This window comes from Uranotaenia lowii, chromosome 2, assembly GCF_029784155.1.
Source record: "Uranotaenia lowii strain MFRU-FL chromosome 2, ASM2978415v1, whole genome shotgun sequence".
Lineage (NCBI taxonomy): Eukaryota > Metazoa > Arthropoda > Insecta > Diptera > Culicidae > Uranotaenia > Uranotaenia lowii.
The window spans coordinates 69,380,735-69,394,784 of record NC_073692.1 but is presented as its reverse complement, the minus strand read 5'-3'; the positions used below and the strand labels follow the sequence as shown (position 1 = coordinate 69,394,784).

Here is a 14,050-nt window from a genome sequence, read left to right as displayed (position 1 = left end):
CATAACTGCAGCATAACTTCGCATTCGCACGTTGTTTTGCATGAGCTGCAGTTATTTGTGAAGCACCCAGCCTAGTCTAGTTATTTTACGGTCGAATCTGCATTTTACGGACATTTCGGAACGCTTTTCTTCCACTTGTGTTCTAAGTGCTCCTCGAGGATTTGAGTTGGGACCGGATAATTCAAATAACAGCCTCACAATTCACGACAAAATGTAAGTTGACAAAGCAACCCTAACCTATCTACCTGAGAAAAGTAGGTAACTCGAGATGTCTTTCCGGTTTTTTCGGGTTATTTCTTTTCAGGAGAAATTTCAATTCCCCAAAATTTGGGAACTCACTAGGTAACGATTCCGATGACGATGACTTCGATTCGGGTACCGAACCGGAATTTATAGTGGAACCGTACGCCATCGAGGAGTTCCCAATCATGGAAGAGTATGAGGTTGACGACGATGATGATGCCAATGAGGAGGACGAAGAGTCGGATTACGATCCGAACGAGGATATTATTATTGGCACCTCATCCAGCAGCAGCGACGATTCAGATTCGGAACGGGACGAACCGAAGCAGGAGAATGGTGAGTAGAATGAATGGGGGTTAAATATGTTTAATGATTTCAGTAAGTAATTTTAACTTGTCTTCTAAAGGTGAGGATAGCACGACCAGGGGTGCTCCTGAGAAAAGATTGGTCGATGATTACGATGAAGAGATGGAAGAAGATGAGGTTATAAAGGCCATCATCACCGAAATCAAGAAGCCTCGCTCGAAGCCACCGGATATAAAAACTGAAGACTTCGTGACGGATCTTTGCTTTCATCCGGATCAGGATCTGTTGGCAGTTGGTACGACCACCGGAGATTTGCTGGTCTATTCGTTTACCAACGATGAGTGTACTCTGAAAAACACCCACGAAGTACATTCGAAATCGATTCGTGATATCGAATTCAACGACGACGGAACCATTTTGATTTCGACCGCTCGAGATCGATCCATAATGGTGACAGACGTTGAGACGGGCAAGCTGAAACGCTTCTGGGACAATGCCCACGAGGAACCGGTCTACACAATGAGTATCATTAGCGAGCACACGTTTGCTACCGGAGACGATGATGGAGTGCTAAAGCTGTGGGATCTCCGACAGAACGAGCCGATATTCAAACTCAAAGAGGTGGAGGACTTTATCTCCAGTATAGCAACCAACGACCAGCGAAAGTATCTGCAAATGTGTAGCGGAGATGGATATTTGACAACAATCAGCATACCTCAGAGGTGAGACTCGTGTTTACATTAAGAACTGTTGTTAAAATTTTTAATGAAACATCTTTACCAAACACAGGAAAATGTACGTTCAGTCGGAGCCATACGAGGAAGAGCTCACCTGTATGGGCGTTTTCCGGAATGACAGTAAACTGGTGGTGGGTTCATCGAAAGGAAACTTTTACACCTTCAACTGGGGCCAGTTCGGTTACCATTGTGACGCATTCACCGGCCCGAAAGCTGGTGTCAATAAAATGGTTCCCATTACCGAACGAATAGCTGTGGTCGGAGGCGAGGATGGTTTTCTGCGGGCAATGCATATGGTACCGGGCCGGGTGCTCGGAATCGTGGGGCAACATACGCTGGCGGTGGAAACGATCGATATCAACAGCACCGGGGAGCTTATTGCGTCCAGTTCCCACGATAACGATATTCGGTTCTGGAACATCAAGTTTTTCGAAGAATTCGACGATATCAAGTACAACAGTAAAGCGGACCGGAAAGCGATGAAACACAATCTGCCATCCTCTCACCACACCGACGCAAAAGACTTCTTCTCGGATCTGGCAGGACCTAGCGAGGAGGCGAGTTAAGAGGTATACCATTTTTTCGCGTTTCTTTTTACATTTTCTGTCTACACAGTCGATTGGTGTTCAAACTGGAAGCAAACAACAATTGTACAGACAGTTTTCACGTTTCGTGTCTATATCTTTGGATACATCTAAAATAAACTGTTATTCGTTTGAATCAAAGTTAGCTTTAAATTGTGGTTTTTCATCGGATCTTCGAAACACCATTCTATGTAAATCTGAATCATGAATTTGAAAACAGAACTTCCATTCGTTGAAAAAAATCTAAATCTGTAGTCTGATACAAGTATTTTGAATCTCAATCTTAAAGTCAGAAATTTGAAGTGTAAAATCTGGATTTAAAATTTAAATCAGTCAGGCGTTTTTTTAACAATCCGAAATCTTAATGTGAAACTGACTTATAATCAGAACTCGGAGTCTGAAATTGGATTTTAAACATAAATTTAAAATATCTATCTCAAATTTGAGTTGAAGTCCTGAATGTGAAATTTGAATCAAAACTTAAGATATGAATCTGAAATCTATACATATAATCTGAATCTGTTATCTGGAAATTGCACCGGAATCATAAGAATGAGTCTGTAATATGAAATTTGTTCTACAAAGGTGAAACTAAAATCCAAGTTGGAATTCTTAAATCTGAAATCATAACATTTCATCAGAAATCTGGATTTTATACTGAAATTTGAAGCAGTTATCTGGATTCTGTAAATTAAACGAACTCTAAAATCCAAATTTGAAACTTTGGAAAAGTTTTATATTCGTATTTAAGATTCAAGTTCAGATTTCAATTTAAAATTCAGATTCAGCTTTAGTATCTAAATTCAGATATAGTATCTAGATTTAGTAATTCGAATCAGATTTTAGATTGCAAATTCAGATTTCGATTCAAATTTCAGATTTCAGATTTAGACTTCAGATTCAGATTTAATTTCAGATGTCTGATCTCAGGTCCAGATTTCAGATTTAGTTGATTTTTTGCGTTCTTTTATTCTTGCTTGGTTATTATTAATTGACTTTTTTATCATGTTCTAAATTTTTAATTTTAATTTTTCATTTTCCTGTCTATTTTTTCTCTTCTGTTTTTGATATTTTTTTGTTTTTTTTTCTTCGAATTTTTTCGCTACGTTCTTCCCTATTTCTTTTTTTTTTTATTTTCTATTTATTGTAATTTGTTCTCATATTTTTCTCATGTTTTCTTTTTTTATTAGAGTGCTTCACCGTTAATTCTAGTGTCTTTAAAAAAAGGACAAAAGCTTAAAAAAATTAGTAAAATAGGACAGTTATGCATAAACTGGCTGATGTTTCATTTCAATTTTGAAACTCCGTGGCGACGAAAGCTCGCATGAAAAGCTTCGGAAAATGTGCTGATGATGATGTTTTGAAAGCCGCATGGTTTGTTTCGTTTGTTTGGTTCTCTGTAAAACACAAAAATGGCCCATCGCGGTTGCTTTCCGTCGTATACTGTCGTATACACATTTTGAACATATATGGAATCGATCAAATATTACGTAACGAAACTTTTGTTCAATTTTGACTCTACCCGATTTCTATCTACAATCTACACGCAGCATAACAATATGATACGCATTCCTTACTACGTGTCCCGTAATATGTGGATGATACCTATAACGAATGAGCTGCGAATGAGATGAGAGTAAATTGCACTTTTACAGTGTACAGCAAACACAGCCCCACATCTCGGGGAAGCGATTCGAATTCGAGAGTGCGATTTTCATTCAATGATCCGTGCACATATGTATACTTATCGTCATCGACATATAACCAGCATAAAAAAGGGGGTGAAAAATTTAGTGCAGTCGATGAATTGTCGCCGCGGACTGAAGTGAGTGATTCTGCTGTGCTGGTCCAGCCAGAGAGAAAAAAAATCTACTAAAGCAAACGCCAATCTCGATTGTATCCGCTTCTAAGCAATCGGCATCCACCATCGGGTAAGGGAACCGGAAATGATGGACGGCTGCTGTTGGCGTAATCATTTGGATTAGCGGCGTGCCTGTCTACTGCATTACCGCACACACCAGTTTCTGTTTTTCTATCGTCAACACTTTTCCTCCTGTATCTGTCATGGTTTTCCTGTCATCGCCGATGTAAGAAAGGTTCTGGTTCCGGTTTTCCAATTTCGTTCTTCTGTCTGACTGCTGTCTACGAGTTCTTAACCCTGTCGACTTGGTAAGTATGGTTGTTTTAGAGAAGGCGACTTATTAATTTTAGGTTTTTATTTTACAGTCATTTTGTCATCTAAACTAGCATCGATTACTGAAACGAGTGACACCGGATAAATTTTTGTGAGTGAGCGCGCGGGGGCGTGAAGGTTGAGCTTAGAGGAGAAGCAAAATTAGAATCTGCCTTGAAAGATGGGGGTCAAGCTACGGTTTTCACCGCGACAGATTTACGGCTTTGTGGCGTACGCCGGGCTGATGGTGTTTTTGTTGTGGCCCGGACGTTTTGCCAGCCGGTACGAGTACATTGAGGGTGAAGAAATCTACGACCAGCTCGTCCGGAAGACCACCAAAAATGTCAGCCTGATGCGTAACGGAGTCCGTTGCGATTACAGCGACGTGATCGAAGAAAACGTGTACCTATATCGGAGGCCTTTCACCGAAGAAATCATCAACAACAATATCCGACTGGGTGGCGAATGGTACCCGGAAGATTGTCTTCCCAGTTTTAGTACGGCCGTCATTATTCCGTACCGGCAGCGGGAACAGCAGCTGAATCAGTTCCTGATTTACATGCACAACTTCCTTCGGCGGCAAAGGATTCACTATCGGATTTTCATAATCGAACAGTATGATCCGAAACCGTTCAACCGTGCTAAGTTATTCAATATTGGAGCCCTGATTGCCATGAAGCTCGATTACCCATGCCTCGTCATGCAGGATGTGGATCTATTGCCACTGCATCTGGGTCATCTGTACGCCTGCAGTCAGCAACCCAGGCACATGTGTTCCAGTCTCGATGTGTTCCGGTACAATCTGCCCTACAAGGGCCTTTTCGGAGGGGCCATAGCAATTCAGAGCCAACAGTTTCTCAAGGTAAACGGCATGTCCAACATGTTCAGCGGTTGGGGCGGGGAAGATGACGATTTCTATGCCCGGCTCCAGAACAAGGAAATCGACATCTGTCGGTTCAGCCCGGACTTCAGCCGCTACACGATGCTGAAGCACCACAAGGAGACACCGAACAAAGACCGGGTTGCTTTCCTTCGCAATGGGCACCTGAGGTACCACACAGATGGTTTGAACTCGCTAGTGTATAAGGAAGTCGGTTTTAAGATGCACAATTTGTTTACGCACGTGCTCGTCGAGACGTAGGTCGTGATTTTTGCGGACCATGTGGGGCATGAATTGTGATAGAATTTTGTGATTTAGCTGCTAAAATTATTAGCCCTGAGCAAGCGATTTCGGTTCTCTGTTTCGGATGTTCCATCGACTGAAACACTTCCGGTAAATGATTTGATTCTGAATTCTGACATATTTATGAAAGAGGCAGTCTTTCAGTTGCATCAAATTTGTATAAATTAACAACACTGCTATCTATTTTTGAAATTGTCACAATTTTTTACAAATATCCTGTGTTAAAAAGTTGAAATTTGCTTCCCGAATTTAGGCAAACACATATTTAGTTTAAATGGTATTTCAATATTGATTAGGCTTCAAAATTCTTATAATGTCAGTTGTGAATCCTTAAGGCATAAATTGCTAAAATTATGTTCGAAGAATTGAATTTAAAATTTTAAAAATTATCCACTTGACATCAGTTTAGTTAAGTATAGACAAAATTAGTCTCAAGAAAAAAAAAGATTCTCTGAAAAGTTATAAACACAAAAAAATCTTTAAGGCAAGCGTTGAAAATTTTTTTGCAGAATTGAAAATTGAAATCTCCGGCGTTGACCTAGATTAAAGATTGATTTTTTTTTTCATCTGAATCTGATGAATCTAATAAGCCTTAAACTCCACAAATTAAAAATCTAACAAAATAGGCTTTTATGTTGTATTCCTTTCCCTGAAATGCTTCAGATGTTATGGAACATTCGATCGCAACCAATTGGATTTTTTCCAAAGCTTCAAGAAGACCCGAAGGTTGTTAATCTAGTTCAGTTAATAGATGTGAGTCAAAAATGTTCTAGGTCAACAGTAAAGCTATTCGCATGTTCTACCCTCTAGGCACAATCGCGGAGTTGTATCCCCAATATTAAACCGATAAGTCAATAATTTTGAAGTGGTATTAATTACACATTTAAATACACAGTCAATTGGCTGTTGAAGTACTGACGAGGATTTAACTGGTACCTTTATACCGGATCACATAATTCGATAGAGAAGAAAATACCAAGTGTGATAACAAACAGCAAATTATATTCGCTGATAGCGAGCGCCATACGATAAGCGTACCGACTCTATTTTGACTTGATAGGTAGTAAACAATAATCGAATGCTGATAAAAGGTAAAAGTACGCACACGACGCGAACAGGGAGACGAGAGTGCTGATTGATTTATAACCGATCGCTAAATGCTTACCAAAAAGCAATAAATAACGATATTGTTTTAGTGTTTTCTATGTAGTATGTTCAGCAGGTTTTATCTTGAAATTTTAATCCACTTGAAGCTAATGGCCAATTTGATTTTATAATTTGAATCTTATTAATATCGTCATCGGTTGGAAACCAACCACGCTTCATTACAAACGCTATAAGAGTGTTTGTTAAATCATTTTATCTATAAAATTATTCCACTAGTACGCAGTACATTTTTAGTCTAGTTTTAACCATACCTTTTAAGTATCTTATTACCGACTTACTTATTCACTCTAGTCCACTGTAAGATAAGTTGATCCCAAAAGGGTCCTTTAAACTAATAAACCCATTTTACTAGTAGATTTTGAGAATCTTGTTGTTCAGTTGTTAGTTGCCTTATTTCACAAACCCGTAGCTCGTAAGTAGGATATACAAATTTGCGGTAACCGTAAAATCAATTGTTAAAGAAATAGGTAACTACAACAAACACTCACTCTAATCTATAGACAGAGAAAAACACGCCCAAGTTAAACTCTTCTTATGCTTGAAAGTAATCTAGACCAGTCACAACTACACTACTGTTTTGAAATGTTCTCCCTTTTCTCCATATAAGTATATAGAAGGACTTAAAAATGTTGTCGCTCATTTTTCGGTGCACTCCATAGAAAGTTTCTTCGATTGTCGTTGAAACTTATAGTCGCAGCAGCATACTTTCAACACACTTTAAACAGAAAACTTAACTTTTTCGCTCTTGAAGATAAACCTATAATAGTACTTATAGACTTACGTTCAGAGGCTTAATAAAGCTAATACATTTTATAAAGTAAAAATGATAAAAAATACAAACAGTTTTCCAGCTGAAGAAGTAACGTGTAGCTTAAAATTGTTATAAAAAATTGTAGGAGAATGAAGATACCAGCTTCATTCAAGTGGTCGAATTTTGAAACACATTGTTAAACCGTTACCTTCACCTGCGGGTTGAGATCAGAACTAAAAAAACATTGTTTTTCCGAGCCTAGCAAGATACCTAAGAATAAATGTAAAAATATTAAAAAACAAAAGGTTCTTTTTTGTATCAGCTTTGAGAACATTGCATGACTCGGGTCACTTTTCTATGGGTTTCTTCTCGCAACCAGAAGGTGTCAGCACGGTAAGCCTTAAGCTAGAGCACAATCTGCGAATCAATGGTTTATGTCTTCACTACAAATTCCTACTACAGCGCCTCTATTAGATTATAAATGCACTAGAGTGGTGGCCGTGTCGAGTATGATTTTCAAATGAATTCAGAATCTTTAATGTATTATTAAATAAATCGATTCTCAAATGTTGAATTATAATATCGATTATCCAAAGTCAATCTGAAAACAGAAACAGAAACAGAAATTTTTACAATCAAGTTTACAGAAATTTACATGATATCAAATCGAGTTGAGCATTTGCAATATCGAGTTTTAACTTATATTTTAAATTTTGATTGTCTTGTATGCATTGATGAGGGTTATACAAAAATGATAAAAATGACAAAAATCAAAAATGACAAAAATAAAAAAAAAATACAAAAATGACAAAAATGACAAAAATCAAAAATGACAAAAATGACAAAAATGATAAAAATGACAAAAATGACAAAAATGACAAAAATGACAAAAATGACAAAAATGACAAAAATGACAAAAATGACAAAAATGACAAAAATGACAAAAATCAAAAATGACAAAAGTGACAAAAATAACAAAAATGACAAAAATGACAAAAATGACCAAAATGACCAAAATGACCAAAATGACAAAAATGACAAAAATGACAAAAATGACAAAAATGACAAAAATGACAAAAATGACAATGACAAAATTGACAAAAATGACAAAAATGACAAAAATTACAAAAATCACAAAATTTACAAATATCACAAAATTCCCAAAAATCACAAAAATTACAAAAATAAGAAAAATGACATAAATGACAAAATTATCAAAAATGACAAAAATGACAAAAATGACAAAAATGACAAAAATGACAAAAATGACAAAAATGACAAAAATGACAAAAATGACAAAAATGACAAAAATGACAAAAATGACAAAAATGACAAAAATGACAAAAATGACAAAAATGACAAAAATGACAAAAATGACAAAAATGACAAAAATGACAAAAATGACAAAAATGACAAAAATGACAAAAATGACAAAAATGACAAAAATGACAAAAATGACAAAAATGACAAAAATGACAAAAATGACAAAAATGACAAAAATGACAAAAATGACAAAAATGACAAAAATGACAAAAATGACAAAAATGACAAAAATGACAAAAATGACAAAAATGACAAAAATGACAAAAATGACAAAAATGACAAAAATGACAAAAATGACAAAAATGACAAAAATAAAAAAAATGAAAAAAAATGACAAAAATAGCAAAAATGACAAAAATGACAAAAAAGACAAAAATGACAAAAAAAAGACAAAAAAATGACAAAAAAAAGACAAAAAAAAAAAATGACACAAATGACAAAAATGACAAAAATGACAAAAATGACAAAAATGACAAAAATGACAAAAATTACAAAAATTACAAAAATTACAAAAATGACAAAAATGACAAAAATGACAAAAATGACAAAAATGACAAAAATGACAAAAATGACAAAAATTACAAAAATTACAAAAATTACAAAAATGACAAAAATGACTCAAATGACACAAATGACAAAAATGACAAAAATAACATAAATGACAAAAATAACATAAATAACAAAAATGACAAAAATTTGAAAAATTACAAAAATAACTAAAATGACAAAAATTATAAAAAATACAATCATTATAAAAATTACAAAAATACAAAAATTACAAAAATTTCAATAACTACAAAAATTACAAAAATTAAAAAGTATTATAAAAATTACAAAAGTTACTAAAATACAAAAATAACAATAAATACAATAATTACAAAAATTGCAAAAATTACAAAAATTACAAAAATTCCAAAAATTACAAAAAATACAAAATTACAAAAATTACAAAAATTACAAAAATTACAAAAATTACAAAAATTACAAAAATTACAAAAATTACAAAAATGACAAAAATGACAAAAATGACAAAAATAACAAAAATGACAAAAATTTGAAAAATTACAAAAATTTCTAAAATGACAAAAATTATAAAAAATACAATCATTATAAAAATTACAAAAATACAAAAATTACAAAAATTACAAAAACTACAAAAATAACAAAAAATACAAAAAATTATTAAAATTACTACAATTATGAAAATGACAAACGTTACTTAAATACAAAAATAACAATAAATACAATAATTACAAAAATTGCAAAAATTACAAAAATTACAAAAATTACAAAAATTACAAAAATTACAAAAATTACAAAAATTATAAAAATTACAAAAATTACAAAAATTACAAAAATTACAAAAATTACAAAAATTACAAAAATTACAAAAATTACAAAAATTACAAAAATTACAAAAATTACAAAAATTACAAAAATTACAAAAATTACAAAAATTACAAAAATTACAAAAATTACGAAAATGACAAAAATAACAAAAGATTACAAACATTACAAAAATTACAAACATTACCAAAATTACAAAAATAACAAAAATTTCAAAAATGACAACATGGCTTAAGTGACAAAAATGACAAAAATGACAAAAATGACAAAAATGACAAAGATGACAAAAATGACAAAAATGACAAAAATGACAAAAATGACAAAAATGACAAAAATGACAAAAATGACAAAAATGACAAAAATGACAAAAATGACAAAAATGACAAAAATGACAAAAATGACAAAAATGACAAAAATGACAAAAATGACAAAAATGACAAAAAAGACAAAAATGACAAAAATGACAAAAATGACCAAAATGACAAAAATGACAAAAATGACAAAAATGACAAAATTGACAAAATATACAAAAATGACAAAAATGACAAAAATGACAAAAATGACAAAAATGACAAAAATGACAAAAATGACAAAAATGACAAAAATGACAAAAATGACAAAAATGACAAAAATGACAAAAATGACAAAAATGACAAAAATGACAAAAATGACAAAAATGACAAAAATGACAAAAATGACAAAAATGACAAAAATGACAAAAATGACAAAAATGACAAAAATGACAAAAATGACAAAAATGACAAAAATGACAAAAATGACAAAAATGACAAAAATGACAAAAATGACAAAAATGACAAAAATGACAAAAATGACAAAAATGACAAAAATGACAAAAATGACAAAAATGACAAAAATGACAAAATTGACAAAAATGACAAAAATGACAAAAATGACAAAAATGACAAAATTGACAAAAATGACAAAAATGACAAAAATGACAAAAATGACAAAAATGACAAAAATGACAAAAATGACAAAATTGACAAAAATGACAAAAATGACAAAAATGAAAAAAAAAATGAAAAAAATGACAAAAATGACAAAAATGGAAAAAATGACAAGTATGACAAAAATGACAAAAATGACAAAAATGACAAAAATGACAAAAATGGCAAAAATGACAAAAATGACAAAAATGACAAAAATGAAAAAAAATGAAAAAAAAAAATGAAAGCAAATGACAAAAATGACAAAAATTTTAAATAATACAAAAATGACAAAATTTTCAAAGATGACAAAAATTGCAAAAATGACCAAAATGACAAAAAAAAAATGACGCTAAAGGCATAAAAACTACATTGGCAAAATGTCAAAATGACAAGAAAGTCAAACATGACAGAAACAACAAAAATGACAAAAAATGACAAATATGACAAAAAAAAATCACAAAAATTTCAACACCCTTTCAAGTCGGAAAATCCATACAAAACCTTTGTCAATCAGAGCTGGCGAACTCTAATAGGTCAACTGATCCTCAAATAGATCGATTTCTTTCCATTGTGAAATAAATCACGCCGATTTGATCTGGGTAGGTCGAAATGCCGAATGGCGCCAACTAAACACCTGGCCAGGAACAGGTTGATTCCGACTGGCTGTCCCAATCAAATGTATGATTTGTTTCCTTGTATTTAGTTATGAGCGCCTTCAAAAATCTACGCCAGTCTTTAACAGCATGATTGACTGACTGAGTATGACTATGAGCTGAATGCTTCGAGGGACGATGCCGATTTAGTATAGCCACACTCAGAAAAGCTTCAAGTATACCTTTCGAGGATGGAGGGTGTAGTGAGGTACCTAAATATTACTCAATGATCTCTGATTGAGATTTGATTTTATTTTTTGTCGTCATGTTCGGCATCGGATTGGCGCGACTCGAGATCGAATCTTGCATCTCTTTACCCCCGTTTCTTTCTTTTTTTTTTGCTTACTTCCCGAGTACCGTTCTACTACTATCTTCATCTGCGATCTACATTAAGCTATGCTATTATTTTTATTATGGTAATTGACGATTAATACTTCACGGTTTGGATTTGGTGTGATTTGAAGTTTATTGAAAGTTCGAATCTATTACTGTCTGCTTTCAATGGGGTTGGGTGGAAAATAAATAGCCTTACAGCATTAAAACCTATGAGCTACACGCGAGATTTCTGAATTAGGATGAATCCCCTTGGGGGAAAATCGCGTCACCAATGCTGCAATTCCTTCAGCTAAAGGTCTTTTCCTTGGAGCCATCACAGCTGGTGCCGAAAGCTAGTTGCGGTTCAAATATGCAAATATTTCATACGCAAATGTAACCAGACGCGGGAGTATTCGCGGCTTATGCGTTCTTAATTTCTATTCATTTATTCAAAATCGAGTTCCATAAAATCGGATTGGTCCAAAGCTTTGGCAGCTTCTCTGATGTGGGGTAAGTGATCTCCTATAATAGTGCGAGATCAGTGTTTTTGTTACTATAAGTGGCTTCCAATAATGCTTCAGAGAGTCTCCAAGGGAGTTCCACAAGTGTTGAACTTTTGTGACAGTTTAAGGTTTTTGTTTCAATTAAAATTTTCTTTACCGAATATCCAAACTCAAAATATTTTATTCTTATTATGTCTTCATACTGTTGATGGAAATTTGACTCCTTCAGGGTCGTCGTAAATTAAATCAGCTAGATTCAATATAGCTTAAATTTACACCGAAATCGATGTGAAATTTAAATATTGATGCATTTGGCTATTAACGTTGTTAAAATGTAGGCCTTATTGCGGTATATGAGGTATACTAACGTAAACGCAATATTAAGTTTTTATTCAGTTTCATTATTCATGGCATTGAAAGCTTCAAAACATGACGAAGGTAAATATTTCAACTATCATTTCTGAAAAAAAGTTGATGCTTTTTCCTTTTCGTCATGATTAAAAATGTATCAAAAATTATATCCGTATGATTAAAAATCATACGGATCATTGATTTTATTTTGTCATTTTTTTATTACTTTAAATATTTTCATGACTTTTTTTTTCGGAGATTACAGAATAGTGTCTATGTCCGGAATCAACGACCAAATTCCGCCTGATCACGACACAGACGAATGATAGATTAGGAATGAGTACAACACATAAAAATGAAGTGTTTTTTTTATTTTGTAATTTTTGTCAGTTTGGTCATTTACGTCATTTTGGTAATTTTTTCATTTATGTCATATTTGTCATTTTGGCCATTTTAGTTATTTTTGACTTTATGTTATTATGTCATTTTTGTAACATTTGACATTTTGGTCGTTGTGGTCATTTGAGTCTCTCTTGTAATTCTAGTATTCTTTTCGTTTTGGTCGTTATGTCACTTTTGTAATTTTTAAAATTAATGCAATTTTTTGTAATTTTTCAAATTTTTGAAATTATTTAAATTTTTGCTATTTTTCTTATTTTTGTCATTTTGGTCATTTATGTCATTTTTATTTTTATGTCTGAAATGGCATTTTTGTCGTTTTGGTAGTTTTTTTCACTTCTGTTATTTTTGTCATTTTGGTCATATTTTTCATTTCTGCTATTTTATGTCATTTCTGCAATATTTGTCAATTCTGTCGCTTTGGTGGTTCTTGTCACTTTTGTCATTTTGTTATTAATGTCATTTTAGTATAATTTATCATTTTTATCATTTTTGTCTCTAATGTTTTTTTTGTCCTTTTTGTTATTTTTGTCATTTTTTTACTTTTTGTCATTTAAGTCATTTGTGGCATCTTTGTCATTTTTTTTTTTTCATATTTGTCATTTTTTTCAATTTTTTTTAAATTTTTGATATACATATTTAGTCTTTTATGTTGTTTTTTCAATTTTGTCAGTTTCGTCGTTTTTATTTTAATTTTTTTGTTCATTCTTGTCACTTTTTGCCTTTCTGAATCTCTTCGTCCATTCTGAGCATTTTTGAAATTTTGACCAATTGTGTAATTTTTATTTATTTATTTTTTAATTTTTTTCTCGAGGGAGTGTAATTTTTATAATTTTTTATCATTCTTGTCATTCTGATATTTCAACCATTTTAGTTATTTTGTCATTTTTGTCATTCTAGTAATTTTTGTCATCTTTGTCATTTTTGTCATAACTGTTAATTTTGTCATTTTTGTCATTTTTTCCATGTTATTAATGATATTTTTGTAATATGTATTTGTCATTTTTGTTATTTTTGTCATTTTTGTTGTTTTGGTAATTTAAGCCATTATTAATTTAAGTTTTT

At 32.5% G+C, this 14,050-nt stretch overlaps 2 protein-coding genes across 2 annotated transcripts; both read left to right on the top strand.

Moving 5' to 3' along the window:
• On the top strand, positions 1-2,023 carry LOC129746390 (WD repeat-containing protein 55 homolog). The gene is made up of 4 exons (XM_055740026.1): positions 1-213; positions 305-579; positions 650-1,271; positions 1,339-2,023. Coding segments are annotated over exons 1-4 (1,413 nt in total). The 5' UTR covers positions 1-211; the 3' UTR covers positions 1,853-2,023.
• Positions 2,024-3,547: 1,524 nt separating this feature from the next.
• Positions 3,548-7,448, top strand: LOC129744953 (beta-1,4-galactosyltransferase 2-like). Its single transcript, XM_055737747.1, has 2 exons — positions 3,548-4,039; positions 4,097-7,448. Exon 2 carries the CDS (start codon positions 4,225-4,227, stop codon positions 5,182-5,184), a length of 960 nt encoding a protein of 319 aa, XP_055593722.1. The 5' UTR covers positions 3,548-4,039; positions 4,097-4,224; the 3' UTR covers positions 5,185-7,448.
• The last annotated feature ends 6,602 nt before the right edge of the window (positions 7,449-14,050 follow it).